This window comes from Penicillium odoratum (assembly GCF_028828045.1).
Source record: "Penicillium odoratum strain IBT 22623 chromosome Unknown utg000008l_segment0_segment0, whole genome shotgun sequence".
NCBI classification, from domain to species: Eukaryota; Fungi; Ascomycota; class Eurotiomycetes; order Eurotiales; family Aspergillaceae; genus Penicillium; species Penicillium odoratum.
Window position 1 is genome coordinate 2,944,607 of NW_026643150.1, and position 18,921 is coordinate 2,963,527.

Below are 18,921 nucleotides of genomic sequence, written 5' to 3' on the forward strand. Positions count from 1 at the left end.
AAGTCCGGGGTCGATGTTCAACGGGTAAAGCGGACCCCGGATTTTCATTATTTCTACCTCAACCAAGTCAACATCAACACATTTATGTCAACAATTACCTAGTCAACTAGAGTAAAGTATAAGTATGAGACATTAATGTCAACGCACCTTAGTCCCAATTCTTGCAATTAAGTGTGGTTCTTTAGCAGTCCGTAAGAGTGTAGAAGGTGTTCCCTGGCGGTCAGTTAATTGACCAATAATGACACTGACACCGCCCCCACCGGCAGAAAATCCCTGCGGCTAAGAAAGACCAACTTTCCCTCCCTTCCAAAGCCCTACAAATGCGCCCTACCCCTAAGCCCTCATTTCTGCTCTTGGAAAGTTGACGTGCCAACCCCCTCTCTTTTCACGTCCAGATGGTCGAAACTCGAGGTTCCCGACCATCTTTTGATGGCTCTGTGGAACTGCCATCTTTTGGTCCTGATGATGGCGACCTTGGTGAGTCTGAATTGGAGCGTTCCGTCAAAGCTTGTCCCCATTCCGCCTCATCCCCCAAGTCAACCCTCAAACACTCCTTGCAACTCATTTATAGCCACTTATGACTGACCTTGATTCTCTTCAATTGATCACAGATCAAAAATTCCCCCATCCTTTGGAGGACAGCGACCAACACGGTTCGCCTCCTGCCAAAAAGCGTCGAACCGGCTCGGGCTCGGGCGACATCTCCTTCCATGACTCTTTTTCGGAGCATCACCATGGAGCCGGTCATAAAATTGAGGAAGAACTGGCGACAGCGCTTGGAGAAGGAATTGTAGACACCCTGGAACCGACCGATCACTCGCAGCTCGACCCTACTCAGAACATCACCCAGGACGAAGATCCCAACCTTAACCCGGATGTCGCGACCATCATCTCTGAGATAATGGATCATACCGATCGACAGGAACAAACTGTCTCCATGGGTCCTCAAGAAGTTCCCCCATCGGGCGACTTTCCAGGTGCCAGAGGCTACGCGTTTCTCAAGGCCAACTCCCACTTGAAAATTCAAAGTTTGCCTATTCTGGACAACCTGGTAAGTCTTGCATATATTTTTCAGGAATTTGCGCACACTAACCACGCTGACAGTCTACCCAAATTCTTTCATTTCTGTCCAAGAACAGCTACCAAGATTTGACGGCCATGATCTCGGAGCCAGACTCGGAGAATGGCCAAGCCTATGCAACCATGCGCTCGCTCTTTGATCACACCAAACGAGTTTACTCCGTTAAGCACTCATTTCTCCAGTTGACTGATCTCGAAATCACGGATTCCTCGCAAGTCGATGTAATCCGCAAGGCCAACCTGGCCTCGTTCGTGTCGAGTATCTTTGGTTCCCAGGAAATCGGGTTTGCTGAGTTGAACGAACATTTCCTGAGTGTTTTCATGGCCGATGGTGGGAGGCTACTGAAGGTTCAAGCTGCTTTGTATCTGGAGCTCAAGACCCAGGCGTTCATCGCCGCGATGAACAACAAGTCGCGCACCCGAACAAGTCTCTTGTATGAGCTGTTCCCCGATGATATGGAGCGGCGATTGCTAGAGCGACGCCCTGGCAGCAAGCAGCTAGCCCCCAGTGAAACAGACTTTGTCAATCGACTTGCCTCTCGACGTGACCATCTTCTTCACGACATTAACAACGAGGAGGCGATGAAGAGCCTGCCAGATAAGTACCAATGGGAGGACTTCCTACGCGATCTTAGTTCTTTCATCTCTAAGAACTTCGATACCATTAATACCCAGCCAGTGAGTTTCCATCCCATACTGTATCATCTGATCATACGCTAATAACCCACAGGGCAAGAAGCCGGTGAAGGGACGGCAGCCATCAAGTTCAAATGGTGATGCGCAAGAATCTCCAAGTACCACTCACCAAGGCCAGTTCGCTGTTACTCAGCCGGTTGAGGTCCCAGTGGACCGGAACATGCATGGTGACCTGGTGGCTCGCGCCGCTCGTGCCGCGCAAATTGCTCTGCAGGGCCATGGCCTTCGACGTTCACAGCAGCAGTCGCAGATGCAGCATCAGCAGCAGCAACACCAGCAGCAGCAACATCAGCCACAATCTCAGGCCAGCCCATCGCCGTCTCATCAACCCCAGCCGGTGCAACAGCATCAACAACAGCAACAACACACCCCTCAGCCCGACAACCAATATCTTCATGGTTACACTGCTGCTCAACAACCTGTGCAGCATCCGCCGCAACAATATCACAGTCCGACACCTCCTGGTGGATATCAACAACCACCTGGCAGTTTGACATTTCAGCAAAGCCCGCTGCAAACCAATTTCCAGCAGTACACTCCCAATGCAGCCCAGACCATGCAAGCGCGAGCTAATGGGATGACTGGAAACCATGGCTACATGCCGGGAATACCCCATTACACTCAGTCACAACCTACACAGGTATTGTATGAGCGTGCCCGCATGGCTGCGTCTGCAAAGTCTTCTCCAACCAGCCGCAAGTCTGGCCTACCCAGTCAGCGCCGACCCTGGACCACTGATGAAGAGAGTGCTCTCATGGCTGGACTAGACCGGGTCAAAGGTCCTCATTGGAGTCAGATCCTAGCCATGTTTGGCCCCGGTGGCACGATCAGTGAGGCTTTGAAAGACCGCAACCAGGTTCAGCTCAAGGACAAGGCTCGCAATCTCAAGCTTTTCTTCTTGAAGAGTGGGATCGAAGTGCCCTACTACCTCAAGTTTGTCACTGGTGAGCTAAAAACAAGAGCCCCTGCACAGGCTGCCAAGCGAGAAGCCAGGGAAAGACAAAAGAAGCAGGGTGAAGAAGATAAAGCCCACGTGGAAGGTATCAAGGGAATGATGGCCTTGGCTGGAGCCCATGCGTCACCTGTCGGTGGCCATGAGATGTCTGCATCACCCAGTCTACCCCCAGACGCGAACAGCCAGGCAGTTTTTGATCAGACTGCTGAGCAGAACCTCATGCAAACACTTAGTCAGGAGGTTCATGGTAGTCAATACCAGCACCCTCAACCAACTCAGGACCATATTGATCCACACATGCAGTTGGGCCAGTGATCGATGGAGTTCTGTTATCTATCAATTCATGGTAGTGTTGTGATATTTTATGATCTGATCTGCTTCCGGTCTGATGCCCTTTCCCCGTTTGAGCGTATGTCACAAAATGGTGTTTCTTCCAATTTGCTTTTCTTTGCACTTTTTTTTTTACTGCATCACTTGTATTATGGGGTTGCACAATTGAGGATTTTAGTGATCATGGAGCATGAAGATGCGTGATGCATAATTCGGAGCTAAGTTTTGGATTTACTTGAGTGTATAAGTACATAGCTATGAATTTGAAGCCAATGAAAGCAATTAGTAACAATCTCAAACGCTGGATAGAATGATGAAGCTAATCTGTAAATCTGTAAATCCACTCTTCAATGTGGTCCGTGCACCAGTTCTCCGCCTACGTCTGACTGGCTCTTTCATCCGCAAATGCATAGAATCTCCAACACCCCGGGATTCCGAAGCTCACTGCCATTGATTGGTCTTGCCAACCCTTGGTCCCCTGCAGCCTGTTCTTTTTTCAGAGGGTTCACCTTCCCATGACTGCCCAATATGGCTGAAACTCAACCCTCCCCTTCTCAGCAACCTTCAAACGGGTCACAAGAGCCGCCTGTCCCTTCATCCACTGCACCCCCAGATACGGCTGACCCTGCTATTAAACCTGATACGGACCTTGACGCTTCTATCGAACAAGACATCGACATGAACGTTGACCAGAATGCCTCCGGTACCGCCGATGATAATGCGCCTGGTCTCGACGCCCTGGCTGCTGCACCGCCACCAACCAAGAAGGAAACTAGTTTGCGCGAGTTTCTAGGAAAGATGGATGACTACGCCCCTATTGTATGTGATCACCTATACCTTTACTGCTCAGCTGCTGCCCTCATACTCTCTGGAATTTCATCGCTTGCCCCCGCGATACCGAACGTCAACCATACATGATACTAGTCACTCCCAACTAGACAAAGTGAGAGAAAGAGAAAGAAAGAACATGCAGCTAACATATCATCTCTTAGATTCCTGATGCCGTAACAGCCCACTATCTTACTCTGGCCGGTCTCCCCCCTCCAGGCACAGGACCTAACCAAACACCTCCACACCTCGCTCGCCTCCTCGCACTGGCCACGCAAAAGTTCGTCTCCGATATTGCCGCCGACTCATACCAGTTTGCTCGTATCCGCGCCTCCAACAGCTCATCCGCCAACAACCCGATGGGCAGTCTGAACGCTGCTTCTGGCATCGGCGCCCCTGCCGGCATGGGCGCTGCGCCAGGCGGTGCAACAGGCGGTGACACCAAGGCTGGCAAGGGCAACACTCACCTTGGAATTCAACGTCCTGGTTTCGGTGGTGGTGGATCCGGTGGATCTGGACAGGGACGGACTGTCTTGACGATGGAGGATTTGGGCATGGCAGTTTCTGAATATGGCGTGACCGTCAAGCGCGGAGAGTTTTACCGATAAGTATACATGGATGAAAAATGGGTCTTTGGAGACCTTGCTCTGCGTTCAGTTCCTTTGCACGTTTCTATGGTGGGCTTTTACTTTCTGGCGCTGGGCGTACATGTTGATACCCGATGGGTGCGGGAAGGATATCCCGAGCATTTCAATGGTTTGGAGGGGTTTAAGAATGAGACCAATGCTACCACTTTCCAATGCTGATACATCTCCATAACTGCTCAGTCGGTGCCTGACTTGGCTTAGTGTATGTTGTAGCATTGGAGGATGCAAAACCAATCTCAAGAAGACGGAGTTCAGCATGTATCTTTAATGTTTGCAGGGTTGTGTCTGTCTCCTAGGATGTTAATTAAAAGCAATGCATGAAATGATATTGATATTGATATTGAACAAGTTCCATGGTTAAACTCCATCCCACACATATAGCTAATGTCACAAGGGAACCACTGATGTATCTGTACATGGGCCACAAGGCCAAACCAAAAGAAATAATCCCGCTTGGTACGGGACAAGGGAATCCAAGATTTCCCCTGCAAATAAAGAAAACGCGTTTCGAATCGAGGCGAGGGTTTCGAGATTCGAGGCAGGTAAAGGTAATTCGCCGGAAGGAGGTCTTCAAATATCCGGCTTTAAGTGCAGCCGTGCTCTTCATCTATTTGTTCTTAGACTGCTTGTAGGTGAAGCGCTTGCGGGTCCTAAATTCAAGGCATACGTTAGTACAATTGCCATGGGCAAGGCCATCAAATAGGTCCTGTCCAGTCGAGTTGTTCGGAGGACATACGCAACATATTCACCAAGCTTCCGTCCGACCATCTCTTCGGTGATTGAAATTTCCTGGTAGGTCTTGCCGTTATGTACCGCAAAGCGCAAGCCGACAAAGTTGGGCAGGATAGTTGCGCTACGCTTTGTCGTGCGGATCGGGGGAGTGTTCGGGGGAGGAGGAAGGACTCGCGGGAGGGGGAGACTAGAAGTTAATTCAATGTTAGATGCTGTTTTTCACATGCTTGCGACCGTCCTGGGAAGCTTGTCGCTGGGTTCCTGGCGGCAGAGTGTGTGTATGGACGTGGAGCGGGATGGACGCACGGGACGATGTTCGGGCCTGGCTAGAGTTAACGATTGCAAAATGGGAGAGTCGGTGGGGTTGAGGAATATCTCACCTTTCCAGACCGACCGGCCCAGCAGGGCTCGTGTGGGAAACATGGTGTGGCGGACAATCGGAGGATGTTCGTTGTGAAGCGGCGAAAGTTGAAAAAGATCAGGGTTGGATTAGGTCAGCGAATGATAGTTAACTATGGACCTATGGTCAACCTAACTAAATATCAACCAAATTATAACTAGTAGCTCACTATGGCTACTACTTCCCATATGTACCTTGATCTAAAACTTTCTCTCCAAATGAATTCTTCACTTCACTTCCATCTCTACTTCGCTTACAACTCTTTTTTTCCTTCTCCTGAGTCTTCAGCATGGAGCCACAACAACAACTGGAGATCTCCTACTTTCTCTTAACACCTGAAGAGCAAAGCTTTCATTGTTTTCGATCTCTTCCAGCAGAAATTCGTACTATGGTATGGAAGCATGCTTTAAATGCCGACGGATCATCCGCATCAACATTAAGGCAATAGAGCAAAAGGATGAACCGGACATAACAATCATGAGATTCAATTACACCTACGTCGCTGTGTTGAATGACGCCCAAATTTTCAACAACCTGTTACGAGTCAACAGCGAGTCTAGGAATGTTGCAAAGGCCTTCTATCGAGTTGGATTTCCTTGCATGCTTGAGAATATCGACGGGGCTAGAGACAATTGGTGGTTGGCCAGTAGAGGATCAAGGTCCGGATTGGCCTTGGCCAGAAATCTGCACGCTGGCTAATGATGACTGGCCTGCAATTGCATTGTCTTCACTCTCATGATCTATTTTCGGTGGCTAAGAATTAAAATAGTTTGCGAGATTCCATCTTTGGTGTGGCATAAGATCATATCATCTGCTTCACTCTCAAGCGTTGGCTTCCAATATCTCAGCTTGACCAGGTCTCTGCGTAGGATGATAAGAAACTGCACTACCCAGGGGAATGCACCAAATACATAGGAGTAGGCAATACGGAGTACTCCAGGGTATTAAGTAAATACTACATGAACATCTGAAGAGCTGGGTTTCGCTAATTCATGACTACTCCAATATTCGTCCTCAATATAATAGCTAGATTGCCTCAGGCATGCGAAGACTCTAATGGTCGCCTGCGACCAGTTGAGGCCCATGAATGTAAATCTATACAAATTTCATCATTCGGCGAGTTCCTCCAATATCTTGATCAGACCACGTATCCCCTTCAGCACATTCTCATCAGGGCCTTCACCGGGCGTCCATTTCGCATGTGCGAAGTCGATCACTCGCAAGTCGTGGACCTTGGGCGTATCTTCATCGTCCTCATCATCTCCCAGATCGAATTCCGGTATTTGGTTGATTTGGGGGTCGATGCTGATATTGATGGCCTTTTGAGGCATTCCTTGCGCATCCACCAGTTCAAATGCTTCCTCATTGAATTCGAAATTGACCTCATCGTCATCCTCCCCCTGCACATCTTCATCCTGAGGTTGTTCGGACAGTCGTTTCTCCTCTTCCAAAGCGATCTCCATCGCCTCAGGATCTGCTTCGTATATCACTAACACACTGGAAGAATACATGCGACTCTCTTCCGACTCAAGCACTTGCTGCACATTTTTCAATTCCTCGACAATCCGCCTCGCGATCATTTTCGACCGGTCAACCGTACCAGCTTTAGCACCCGCCAGGAATGTCGCAAACCCTTCCTTGACATTCGACTCGTTGAATGATCGTCCATACCACTTATCATAGCGTCGATACCCATTCTTCTCCACAACCTCGCCCTTCTCCCCTTCAGCACCCTCATACTTAGTAGCGTACGGGTTGGTCCGAGCGCCTTCATCTGCTTCCCCATCCTCGCCCGTCCAGACCTTCATACCCGCAATCCTAAATCCCAAACTTGAGCTCGTTGTCTCCTTCGACACCGCATCCAGCTTCGACCGCTTCGCAGGCGGCGCATCATCAGCCCATAACCGCTCTCCAAGCTTCACGTCCAACACATTTGGTCGCCGAAATCCCGATGCTACATTTTCTAACACGATCGACAAACCAGTCTCTAGTTTTTTCCCCTCGGATGGGACCCAGGGCGACTCTGTCGGAATCCCAGCATTCACACCTTCAAGTGGCACGGCAGCAGGCAGCGTAGGCAGTGCAGGTGTTACCGACTCGGGACAGACGGGATCCGTCGGAGCACCACCAAGTGCAGGCAGAAAAACCGCGCCGGACTGCTGCGCGGCGGCGATCGCAAGGGGCTGCTGTTGCTCAGCTGATGAGAGCGAGCCGACAAACAAGGGCATGAATTCCTGGAAGGAAGGGTGGAGGGCGCTGGATTCGTAGAACTCGACTTCTTGTTTAGTGCAGGGTTTGACGATCAATGACCCCGAGAGGGTCCGGCGGACACCTTCGCTGCAGGAAGCCATGGAGAGATTAGTACTATTGTCAAATCCACTGAGGTCAAAGGGTAGGGCGGTGGTGGGCTATGTATCCCTGGGTGGTATTTCCCCTCTCGCGTGAGCGACCGCCCAAGTGGGCGTGTAGCTGTGTCGCGTGGGGAATTTGGGGGCTTGGTGGGGTTAATACTTACTGTCCCGCAGCGACATGGTCAAAAGGCACCAGGTCATCGCTGCCTAGTTGGGGAGTTTTTTGATCTCCTTTAGGCATATTGATGGGAGGTCTTGAGTGGCTGCTGCCCTGACCGTTGTTCATTGCATGCCGGATAACTCAACAGGATGTAGCGGCTCCAATCAAAGATGGAGGCTAGAATCGAAGAATCGAATAGATCGCTTAATGAGAACTTGAGAGGGTAATAAAGGAAAGCTTCGAGGAGAATTTCAGGAGACGCTGGTTACACTGTTGACGGCCCGTGAAACCCAGTGCAGGGGCCAACCTTATTGCTGAGGCGCTTAACGTTGGTCAGCCCTACAGATTTCATTTAATCCGGGATGGGTTTCTCGCTACTGCTCACATTTCATTCTTAATTTCTTAAGACATGGATAGGTGAGCAATGTCAAAATCTGTATACAGGCAGATATAAACGCAATATTAGTCTCCTTACATAGGCATTAAAATACCAATGAACTCGGCTGAAGGCGGATATCACTGGATAGACAAGAATTCACCGCCCGCAAAGGCGGTCTATGAAGGCTAAAGCTAAATATAACATGAACGTCGATCACGGGTTGATCCGCAACAAAAAGCCGCATGCAGTCTAATTGTATATTGTACTATACACATGATCATCTACCATGCTTTAATCTTGCCTTACTGCCTTTAGCTTGCATATACTCCATCAAAATTACATCGCCATCTCGATGGTCAGAGAGGCTCACCATGAGATCTGATGATAGACAACTGTGCATTCAACGTCAGGGGTGGAGAAGAAGGGAGGAAGAGAAACAGTTCAAGTACACAAGAGAATCCTCCATTCGCCACCTTGATCTCAAATTCATTGTGTCGATGTTCCAACAAAATCCTCAATCTATCACAGCCGACTTTTCTCTATCCATGTCTCGCCTTTTCGTAAAATCACACCCTTGTGGCGGATGCCCACAAAATGATATCAATCGCTGTCAGGAGGAAGTTCTTCTTCAGCAAGCCCAAAGCTCAAAGATGTCTTATCTAGTCGATGTACTTGGGGAGAGACTTGAGGATGCCGTCGCGGGCAATTTCCTCCAGAGCGACGGTAATGGTCTCAATGAAGCGCTTATCGGAGCGCAGATCCTCACCAAAGAGGCTCTTAATGCTGAGCAATTCCATTGGATTGGTACCTCCAGCACGAGCACGAGTTTGAATCTCGTCGAGCATAGGGTCCATAACATCTATCTTCTTGCCGTTGTCATCCACACCGTTGATGTAGTGGAACCAGGAGGCGGCGGTGAAGCAAAGACGACGGAAAGGCCCGTTAACCCAGATAGCCTCAGCGATGCTGGGCATAATGAACTGGGGGATCTTACCAGTACCACCGCCACAAATACGGGGTAACTGATCCATGATCGTGGGGTTGGAGAATCGTTCCACGAGAGTCTTGCAGTAGTCATCGATACTGACACCAGGGATTTCGGGGAGAGTGGCCTTCACCTCCTCCTGCATCATTTGCCAGATGAACTTGTTGAATAGGGGGTTCTCCATGACTTCGTGGACGTATTTATATCCTGCTAGCTGGCCGCCATAGGCAATAATAGCGTGACTGCCGTTAAGCAGACGTAGCTTATGCTTCTCGAACTCTTCAACATTCTTGTGATTCTTGACAATCTGCACTCCGACCAATTCGAATGGAGGGCGACCGTCGCAGAAGTGGTCTTCGACAACCCACTGCATAAAAGGCTCCGTGACGATAGGCCACGAATCCTCGATGCCAAATTCGCTTGCGAGAGATACTTTGTCGGCGTCTGAGGTTTGTGGGGTAATGCGATCCACCATAGCGTTAGGAAAGTGGGCCTTCGTGTTGATCCACTCCGCGAGCTCGGGATTGCGGAGGCGCGCAAAAGAGACTAGCATGCTACGGGTAATAGCACCATTGCCCTGCATATTATCACAGGACATGACAGTGAAAGGGTTCAAGCCCTGCTGGCGACGTCGGTCCATAGCATGGTATAGGAAGCCGAAAGTAGTCTTCGGGGCATTACAAGCAGGGTTGAGGTCGTGCTGGATATCAGGATCCTCGCTCTGGAGCTCGTGGGTATTCTCGTTGTAGTAGTATCCGCTCTCGGTAATAGTAAGCGACACAATATGGGTATCAGGGTGTGCCATCTTCGCAATGACAGCTTCGCGGTCATCGGGGGCAAAGAGGTAGGAGTTAATGCTGCCCATCACTTTGGCGACGCTGCCCGTGGCGGAGCGCTCAATGGCAGTATAGAGGTGGTCTTGCGAACCTAAGGCGTCACGCATGCCCACATCCCAGGGCTGCAAGCCAACCCCACAGATGGCGTAGTCGGTAACGCCATGGTGTTCCATAAGCTGATTGACATAGACAGCCAGGTGAGCTCGGTGGAAGCCACCCACACCAATGTGAACGATTCCCTCCTTGACAGCGTTACCACGCTTGTAGGTAGGGAATTGAACCGGCGCAGCGGCGCAGATCTGGGGCAAGTTCTTGCTGTTGAGCTTCAAGGGTGCCATGGTGAGAGTGATGTGTACAAATTGAAAAGTTGAGGGGGGAAGAAGGTAGGATAAATATTATTAAATGGCTGCAAGCAGCTCTTCGTTATACACGTCACCGCCACCCGCCGGGTCTGGTAAAATTGGAGAACAACCCACATCATGTGCTGGAATGTTGTGGGGGCCCCATCGGAACGAATAAGATATGTATTCGTGTCACCGCAGAGACATCTTTGGTATCACGCGGGGATTCTGATATTTGGCCGAAGTGTCGATCCATCGCTACAAGCAGTATGTAGAGGTCCGCGACAACCCTTCGTAAATGAGCTAACAAAATCAGATGGTCATCTGCGCTCAGGATTCTAGAACACTTCTAGAGCTAAGCATATTGACAGGCTTAAAGAATCTCAAAATCAAGCACGAAAGTTTGCAAGCGATCTTAAAGTGGTATATCCGGCAATTGAGTTTCCCTGATCTTAACTTGAACGGGTAGTGGGCGGGGAGCTCTTTATTTTACATTACATAACATTAAATACAATAGCTTTCCCTCCCCCTGACAAAACCGTACCGCCGTAGTTTACACGTGGGCTGGCTCTAGAACAAAATATATTTACGTATTGAAACACATATTGTATGCAGATAAAATACCTTATTACCATGGTATACACAGTAATCTGACGGGGAAAAGTGGGTCAAGGGGGGCAGTGAGCTCCGGGCCGGGGTAGCTCAATTAGGACATCCCGAGTCATCATCACGTTTTCAACCTTACTCGTGCTGACAATTACTCCATGATCTAGAGAAACCATAAAGCGGCAATCCAGATAAGACATACCCCACCTGTGACCTAGCTGTCATTATGCTGTATACATTCTGAACGCCTATTCCTCTGTATCCTGATGCATATAGACGCTTAATCTCTTTGTTTCCTGATTCGCTCGCTTCATCTTGCCATCGTGTTACATCCTAGCTCCTTGCCGAGAATCAAGCAAGCAGCACTTGGTACTATGTACTTACTCCTCTTTCTGTCGTATATTGAATATAACTCAATATGTACCACCCCGATAGGAATGCCGAGCCAGTGCTCAACACCTAGAAATAAATTTGGGATTCGTTGCAAGATTGAGGTGGCGCGAATTAGGCAATTTTGGCTTTAGCTGCCTGTTCTTCGGGAAGCGGGGTGAAGTATGCAAATGCTCATGGACAAGCGGATAGCAAGGTGAAGAATGAGAGGATCAATTGCGGAGTTCTCGGCTAATATAAAACATGACACTTATAGTATCTAGAGTATCTATTAACTACTAATATCTGGGCTGTTGATAATGGAATGCTGTACCGCCAGTTTTCTGCCGGCAAAAAGGCACCTCGGTTCTGCAATGTAGAGCTTGTTTACGCTAATGCACCAGAGAGTAATATGGCGTTATAGTTATGCCAGATCTTATCAGTCTTGCTTATCGGTGATGTTGTTACAGATTGACTCTTCCTATGACGTGAGCAGCATCTGAGATTCTGAACTAGTGGGGAATTGAACTAGCTTGATTAAGCAGGGCTGCAGGGGTACTACCCCTGTTTACTTACCCTTTTAGTCCACGCAATATGTTCCATCTCGAGAAGGCTGTGACAACTGATTCATCTTTTCCCTAGAGAGGTGCATTCAGGAAGTCCAGGAACACTGGGATTCACTCCTCGCCCAATATTATCGCAGAGCTTGTCCGAGTGCCTTTGGCTGCGTTCAAGCCATTCTCAAATATCATGCTCAATGGCAGGCCAGAAGACATACATGAAATTCCCATGGAGGGGTCAATCAGATCATGGCTTGGTGATCGGATGTCTTCGATAATCGCAGCGGTCAATGACGATGGTGCGATTGTCGGATGAACATGCTGGCTGAGGAAGAAGAGGGACAAAATCGAGGTAGCCAAACCAGTCAAGATGACAGACGTCAATGCGAAGGAGGCGTCATCGTCTACGAATGCAGAGAATAGCGCTTTAGAGGCAGAGACACTGACTCGAGCCGTTAGTCGCCAGATGCGAAATGACTCGATGAATTGGAAAGCACACTTGATGAAAGTAGCACAATACCTTTTCAAGGCCTGGTGACCAGCTCTTACTCTGACTAGCAGCATGAAGGAGTAGGATCTCGACTTGTGAATGAGGTGTAGACAGGGCTAACGTCGAGAGAATTTCACGCTGGTGTCATGCAGCGCCTGCTGGTAATCAGCTATATTTGGAGAGTGGACTTCAAGAGCTAGCGAGCGATGAATAAGACCTTGGAGATTTTGGGATATATGTCAGTATATGGTGCACAGGTTTGGATGTGATACAAGCCAGGTGATCCTGAATGAGATGTGTGATTCGAAATCCATGGAGATTCCCATGAAGGCCTGAAATTAGGCCTGAAGTAAACACAAGGCATTCAGTAACTGACCTTGTGCGTGATTTGTCGATCCTGGGCGAGGGGGGTGATCCTGCGACTCAATCACTCTCCACACTATTCCCAGTGCTCCCTCCTTGCTCCTTCACCACTCCTAAGTTTCTTAAAGTTCCATCATCCAATTTTCGACTTCGATCTTCATCAAGTTCCATGTCCCCCAAATTTCCAACGTTGAATTTCGTTTTCCATCGCCTAGTTTCAACTTTGATCTTCCATCTCCAATTTCCAAATTTGAATTTCACGAGCGATCATGCACCCATCATTCCTACCATCTTTGACAGCAATCTCTGTCAACATTCCTTGAGGGAATGATCACACACTCTGATCACCAAATCCTTCCGACTCGCCTCCACGAGCTTCAACGTCTGTTTACCATGATCGTTCCCTATGACATCTCATTAACTTTTCAGACTCTGCAAGTTCGTCTCTTCGATGACCTTTCACAATTTGCTTCTACAGCAATTAAGACTACTGAAAAGCCACTCTTCCCTCTTGAAGCTTCTAACGCCCATCTGCAAACACAATCTTCGAACTCGTCACCAACATCAAAGATGTTTAGCTTATGCTCCTCTCTGGACAGGCGTCACTTTCGTGTCAGGATCCATTCAGGACTGAGTCAGGATAACACTTTGGGCTTTCAAGTCATCATCGACTTCAAGCTTTTTTGGTTTTTGTTTGATGTGGTGTGGAGCGCCAACCCACTGGGCGCATTTGCGGTGAAGAAGCACCTGTAGTGGCAAGGGCATAGCCTCAGCCACGGTTCCATCAACGGCATGCGGTGAAGAAGCACTGTCCAAAAGAAGGGGATGAGCTACGTTGACATTCAATAGAGACTCAGGATCAGTGAAAGTCAAAAAAGAACATGCCGATGGCACTCTAATCCGAGATGTTTATATTTTTATGCTGTGGGTCTGATCTAGACCGTGAAAAGAATCAATCCCATGACTTCCCCAACCTACTTGAATGTGTAAATCAATAGAATCAAAGATAAACCCCACTTGGTACCCCCCACTAGGGTGAGCCACGTGGCCACACAGATCAGGGAGATCCAAATGATCGACAAAACCAAATGAAGAGATCGAAAGGGACCCAAATTGCTATAAGAAAGAATAGCCCTGGAAATCCCAAAGGAGTCAAGTGTGAGATCGACAAGATTATGGATTATGGCGTCTAGCGAGAAAACTGAGAATAAACCGGGTCCCATGACCCCCTCACCTATGATTGGTCAGCTTGTTTGGCAACACACATTCCCATAGTAAGTTTTCCTTAGCGGGGTAATTTTCTCAACCTTGGATTTTCTTCCCTTATTTGGTACTCCTTCCTGACCATCTCTCATCCATTTTTTTTCTTTTCCCCAAATCGAAATTTATCAACCTTCACATCATGTCTACCTCTGCTAAAGTTTACGTCGGGTATGCTATGAATCAAATAACGACTCTTCCACTTGCTGATCTTTGTAGAAACCTGTCATGGAACACCACTGACGATTCCCTCACTGCCGCTTTCTCTCAGTTCGGCCAGATTCTCGATGCTGTATGCAGTTCCCCCTTTCGACTTTCAACTTTCCCGTTCGCTCTGGAACGGAAAGAGAGTCCCAACTAACTTGTGCTAACACACCGATCAGATCGTGATGCGCGACCGCGATACCGGCCGCAGCCGCGGTTTCGGTTTCGTTACCTTCGGCTCCGCTGAGGAGGCTCAGGCCGCTATTGATGGTCTTGACCAGCGGGAGTATGTGTTATACGTTTGAGATTTCCCAGAAATGATCACTAACTGATTTTCTTCGTGTTACAGTCTTGATGGCCGTTCCATCAAGGTCAACCTTGCTCAGGCTCGTGGCTCTGGTGCTCCCGGTGGTGGCCGTGGCGGCTTCGGCGGCGGCTACGGTGGTGGCTACAACGGCGGTGGCCAGGGCGGCTACGGCGGCGGCCAGGGTGGCTACGGCGGCCAGGGCGGCTACGGTGGTGGTCAGGGTGGCTACGGTGGTCAGCAGGGCGGTTACTAAAGATTTTTTGCTTCAAAGCACAGCGATGGGAAACCAGAGGAATGGTGAAAAGGGTGTGAGCCGGATGAATTAGCAGTGGTCACAGTGCAAGGGCTGGATCTGGATATCTTCCCCCCCTTTTTTTTTCTCAGCGAAAGGACAGTCATGGCTATTTTTCAAGACCCTCGTCGACACCGATGGCATTTCGTTTTAATTCAAATACCAAAATGTGTCAGCCCCGTGATCCCAAAGACTTAAAATCGCGACAACACTTTTGAAACTAACCAGAATGTATTGTGTCGCTAGTTACATACCCGGTCGATTTCGAGTTTTCTCCAAAGTTCATCGATCAAGGGATGTGGTAATAATCCCTCTGCAGAAATCAACCCCGCTGACGGGTATGAGCACGGAGCCAAAGCCACAAACGCCACAATGGGTTCATGATGATCATTCTGCACCATTTTAGTGCCTTACAGAGGTTATCGACCCTGATCAACCCATATCCCCGAAGTCTATTTTACGCTGTCGCCTCCTATTTCTACTTTAACCCAACGTCGTCGTTTCTTATCGCCCTATGCATACCCAACACACCGCCAAACATCCTCCACCTCCACCTCTACCTTTGTGCCGCCCAGTCACCAGAACAGCACCCGCAGAAACACCGTCTCACAACCTACAAGGCCCGTCGGGATACCATACAGTTATACAAAGTGACTAACAAGGGTGGGTCAAGGAGGATCCCCGGGCAATACAGCGTCCAATCCCAACCACAGCGAGCCAGATCGACTGTACCAGCCTCTTCATATTCGATGCATTGTTCTACTCAAACTTTGTCCATGTTCAAGCAGACACTTCGACCAAAGCTCTACCAAAGAGTACATAGGTAGGGCTTGGTGGCCGTGTTGGAGCTGAGTCTCTCTGGCTTTGCGGCGCCTTTGTGGCATGAATTCCCTTGTTATACGTGCTAGGAATATGAACCCCAGATTGAGCGAGCATTGATGAACACAGCTTTCCAAGATCCTTTCACACTACGCACTCGCAGCACACCACAATCCACACAGGATGAAAGTGGAGATTAATTTGAAGGAAATAATCAATGTTATTACATAGCGACGCAAAACCTCGTCTTATAGCTGTCAAGTCAGACATCAGCAACAACCGTAGCAGGAACAGGTGTGATGTTGGATTGAATAATCAACGTATTCCCAATTGACATGTAGCCATCTGTCCCACCAACAGCACACCGGGGCCTCCCCATCAGATATATCTCTAGATAATTATCTGTTTCAAAGGGTTAGCCAATTTATCCTCACTCATACACGTAGCTATAGATATGATCTCCTCATGATTCGTGAACCAAAACCCCGTCAAACTGCTTGCAAGTGGTATCTCTGAACTACCAACTACCTTAGGAAACATCTTCAACCATACGAAGATATGTATGCCCCGAGAACCCCGATGGGGAGAACAAGAAGGGTCGACCCCTGTCAATTCTCCCAACGTATATCTATCCATGTGAACATATGTTCTAATGTTGATTGAGTTTAATAGTACATGTGCAATTCTGGATCCTACACTGGTGCTTATTCTGTACAGATAGACTTGATAACCTACAGAGGATTATACTTTAGATCATCATAGATGCCATGTATAATTCACTTTACTGCATTAGTAAGTTGTATTTGGTACTGCTAGTAATGCGTATAATTCCATAAATTCATTTCGTGAAGTTACAAGAACTTGACTCAGGCCTCGAAGGGTGCCTCGAGATTGGCCTGTGATCACCTTTGGGTGCCCTTGAATACAAGGCCATTCCATTTTCTTTGCTTCACCTATCAAGCTTCTTCTTATCTTCCTCTCTCTCTTTCTTTGTACCCCCTGTCATCTATCTTCTTGTCTGACTCTTACATCTTTCTCATATCTCCTTTCTACAACTCACCTGATCAACCTTGAAACCCTGGCACTATGGAGAATACAGCATCAAAAGGATGCACCATTTCTGGGGACCTTCCAATTCGCTCTGCTCTTCAAAATCGGCATGAAATGGAGACAGACAAGGTCCAGGTTTCTGAGAAGTGTGCTGCTCATAAAGCCAAGCACGCCCAGGTTGAAGATGTTGAGGATGAACCCCCAAAGCCTAAGCCCAATTCTGGAAGAACGAACACCCAGTTCGAGCAAGCCTCCGCAGTGATTGGCCCTCAGCTTGTGGCGGCTCAGATGCAAAGGAAGAAGAAGAGAAATCGGGGCTCCAAAAGCAAGCGGGGAATTGTAAGTGTAGATGGTTCCGGATCTGGTCCTCAAAGCTAATGATGATTATGATAACAGGGCAAGCCCACTGGATTTGAGGAGTGGTGTACCGATGGACCGATGACACCTTCCGAGTACAGTGAGAATCGTCTCATTTATCACCCGTACGTTTTGATGGAACAAGCCTAATAATGAAATACTGCGCTAATCAAACATGATCTTTAGGGATCGATCTTTCTTGGAGTAAGGAATGATGTCTACTTTGGTGATATTGTGGCTAATCATTCCCCAGCCGACTTGAGGAGGCTTTTATGCGATTCCAGAGAAAGCGCCGCATCGAACCTGCTCGGAGCAATGTCTTCCACAAGTATCTGCAGTATGGAGGTGTTAGCGTTGGCCCTAACTTCGGGACTGGTGTTACTCCCAAGGATATGAAAGAGATGAATGCAGAGGAGATTATGCAGGCTCGTACCCAGACCCTGATCGAGAAGGAGCGCGAGAGCCTGCATATCAGCTTTGATCAAGTGGTTCGGGGCTTCCTGTGAGCGAAAATATCTGGTATGCAGACGATGATCCAAGCTAATATTCTACAGTGGCTCTTTCTTCATGACATACTTCAACCCGGACAGTGTTGAGTCCATTCAGCTCGCTACAGGTACCATCCGGAACTTCCTGACATTCCTGCTTTTCCATGACGTATGCCCAGAATACAAAGATGATATTCTTCAGGCCCGCAAGACATGCACTATTGCCAGTCTAGAGCTCTGGAAGAACTTGCAATTGATCCGCAAAGCGCCCGGGGATTTCAACGAGGCGTGCTCAACGCTCTTCGGTGGACACTATTTCGAATCAAGCGACAATAGCAGCTGGGCTACTTCGAGTATGAGCTCTGAAAAGGCTCAGCTCATCGTGAAGTACGCCATAGCCGGCGCTGGTGTTCACGAAACCGCCTCCAGCTTTTGCCAGCATGTCGAGGCCGGGACTTTATCGGCAGAGAGAGTCCAGGATATCGATGGCTTTGAGGTAATTTCCGTTGCGCAGCCAGATTATACCACGTGTGACTTCTACCGGGAGTTCACATTTCATATGAAGCTGAACCCCGTTGGAGTTGTCAAAGCCAAGTCATTCCGTGAACCTGGTAAGCCAAAGATTGATTTGAGCCCCAAGGAGCGCTGGGAGTGGGAGCACGGTAATGCGCCTAGCTATGACTTTATTTTCTTCGTTGAAAAAAGTCTTCTGGACCTTCTATATCCCCGTTTGAAGGTCGTGGCAAGTATCTGGAAGATGAATTGCGGGGCCTACTACTTTGACCAGGTTTACTCAACGTTCCCAAGCTTCAATATCAGCATCGCAAATGATATGATGCTGAACTGGAAGCGGCCCCGAGACCTCAGGGATGAAGTGCAGACTTCGACGGAGCCAAAAGGTGGACTTTTTGTGGAAATGGATGATACCGACAATGACTGAGGCAACACTATGGAAGCTCACTAGCGGCTTCCAACGCATGCTTGTGACATACTCTATTCTTACGTATCTTCGGGGTGGCCATCATACAACATTGAT

General features: G+C 48.6%; 8 protein-coding genes across 8 annotated transcripts; 4 read left to right on the forward strand and 4 right to left on the reverse strand.

Annotated features, from left to right (window-relative positions):
• Positions 1–395: 395 nt before the first annotated feature.
• On the forward strand, positions 396–3,046 carry N7520_011318 (uncharacterized protein; the record flags this gene model as incomplete). The annotated part of the gene is made up of 4 exons (XM_057145251.1): positions 396–477; positions 612–1,051; positions 1,105–1,758; positions 1,811–3,046. 4 exons carry the CDS (start codon positions 396–398, stop codon positions 3,044–3,046), a joined length of 2,412 nt encoding a protein of 803 aa, XP_056991005.1.
• Positions 3,047–3,589: 543 nt separating this feature from the next.
• On the forward strand, positions 3,590–4,497 carry N7520_011319 (putative TFIID and and SAGA complex TAF10 subunit; the record flags this gene model as incomplete). The annotated part of the gene is made up of 2 exons (XM_057145252.1): positions 3,590–3,880; positions 4,054–4,497. The coding sequence occupies 2 exons, from the start codon at positions 3,590–3,592 to the stop codon at positions 4,495–4,497; spliced, it is 735 nt and encodes a 244-aa protein (XP_056991006.1).
• A 646-nt stretch (positions 4,498–5,143) lies between these two features.
• N7520_011320 (mitochondrial 37S ribosomal protein uS19m) lies at positions 5,144–5,691 on the reverse strand (the record flags this gene model as incomplete). The annotated part of the gene is made up of 4 exons (XM_057145253.1): positions 5,144–5,186; positions 5,273–5,455; positions 5,575–5,590; positions 5,649–5,691. 4 exons carry the CDS (start codon positions 5,689–5,691, stop codon positions 5,144–5,146), a joined length of 285 nt encoding a protein of 94 aa, XP_056991007.1.
• A 1,086-nt stretch (positions 5,692–6,777) lies between these two features.
• On the reverse strand, positions 6,778–8,019 carry N7520_011321 (inositol polyphosphate multikinase; the record flags this gene model as incomplete). The annotated part of the gene is made up of 1 exon (XM_057145254.1): positions 6,778–8,019. One exon carries the CDS (start codon positions 8,017–8,019, stop codon positions 6,778–6,780), a length of 1,242 nt encoding a protein of 413 aa, XP_056991008.1.
• Positions 8,020–9,217: 1,198 nt separating this feature from the next.
• Positions 9,218–10,717, reverse strand: N7520_011322 (mannitol dehydrogenase family protein; the record flags this gene model as incomplete). Its single annotated transcript, XM_057145255.1, has 1 exon — positions 9,218–10,717. The coding sequence occupies one exon, from the start codon at positions 10,715–10,717 to the stop codon at positions 9,218–9,220; it is 1,500 nt and encodes a 499-aa protein (XP_056991009.1).
• Positions 10,718–12,372: 1,655 nt separating this feature from the next.
• Positions 12,373–12,819, reverse strand: N7520_011323 (uncharacterized protein; the record flags this gene model as incomplete). Its single annotated transcript, XM_057145256.1, has 2 exons — positions 12,373–12,753; positions 12,805–12,819. 2 exons carry the CDS (start codon positions 12,817–12,819, stop codon positions 12,373–12,375), a joined length of 396 nt encoding a protein of 131 aa, XP_056991010.1.
• A 1,691-nt stretch (positions 12,820–14,510) lies between these two features.
• Positions 14,511–15,132, forward strand: N7520_011324 (RNA recognition motif domain-containing protein; the record flags this gene model as incomplete). The annotated part of the gene is made up of 4 exons (XM_057145257.1): positions 14,511–14,539; positions 14,588–14,660; positions 14,752–14,858; positions 14,922–15,132. 4 exons carry the CDS (start codon positions 14,511–14,513, stop codon positions 15,130–15,132), a joined length of 420 nt encoding a protein of 139 aa, XP_056991011.1.
• A 2,022-nt stretch (positions 15,133–17,154) lies between these two features.
• Positions 17,155–18,825, forward strand: N7520_011325 (uncharacterized protein; the record flags this gene model as incomplete). The annotated part of the gene is made up of 5 exons (XM_057145258.1): positions 17,155–17,379; positions 17,437–17,522; positions 17,584–17,601; positions 17,651–17,899; positions 17,952–18,825. 5 exons carry the CDS (start codon positions 17,155–17,157, stop codon positions 18,823–18,825), a joined length of 1,452 nt encoding a protein of 483 aa, XP_056991012.1.
• Positions 18,826–18,921: the final 96 nt, after the last annotated feature.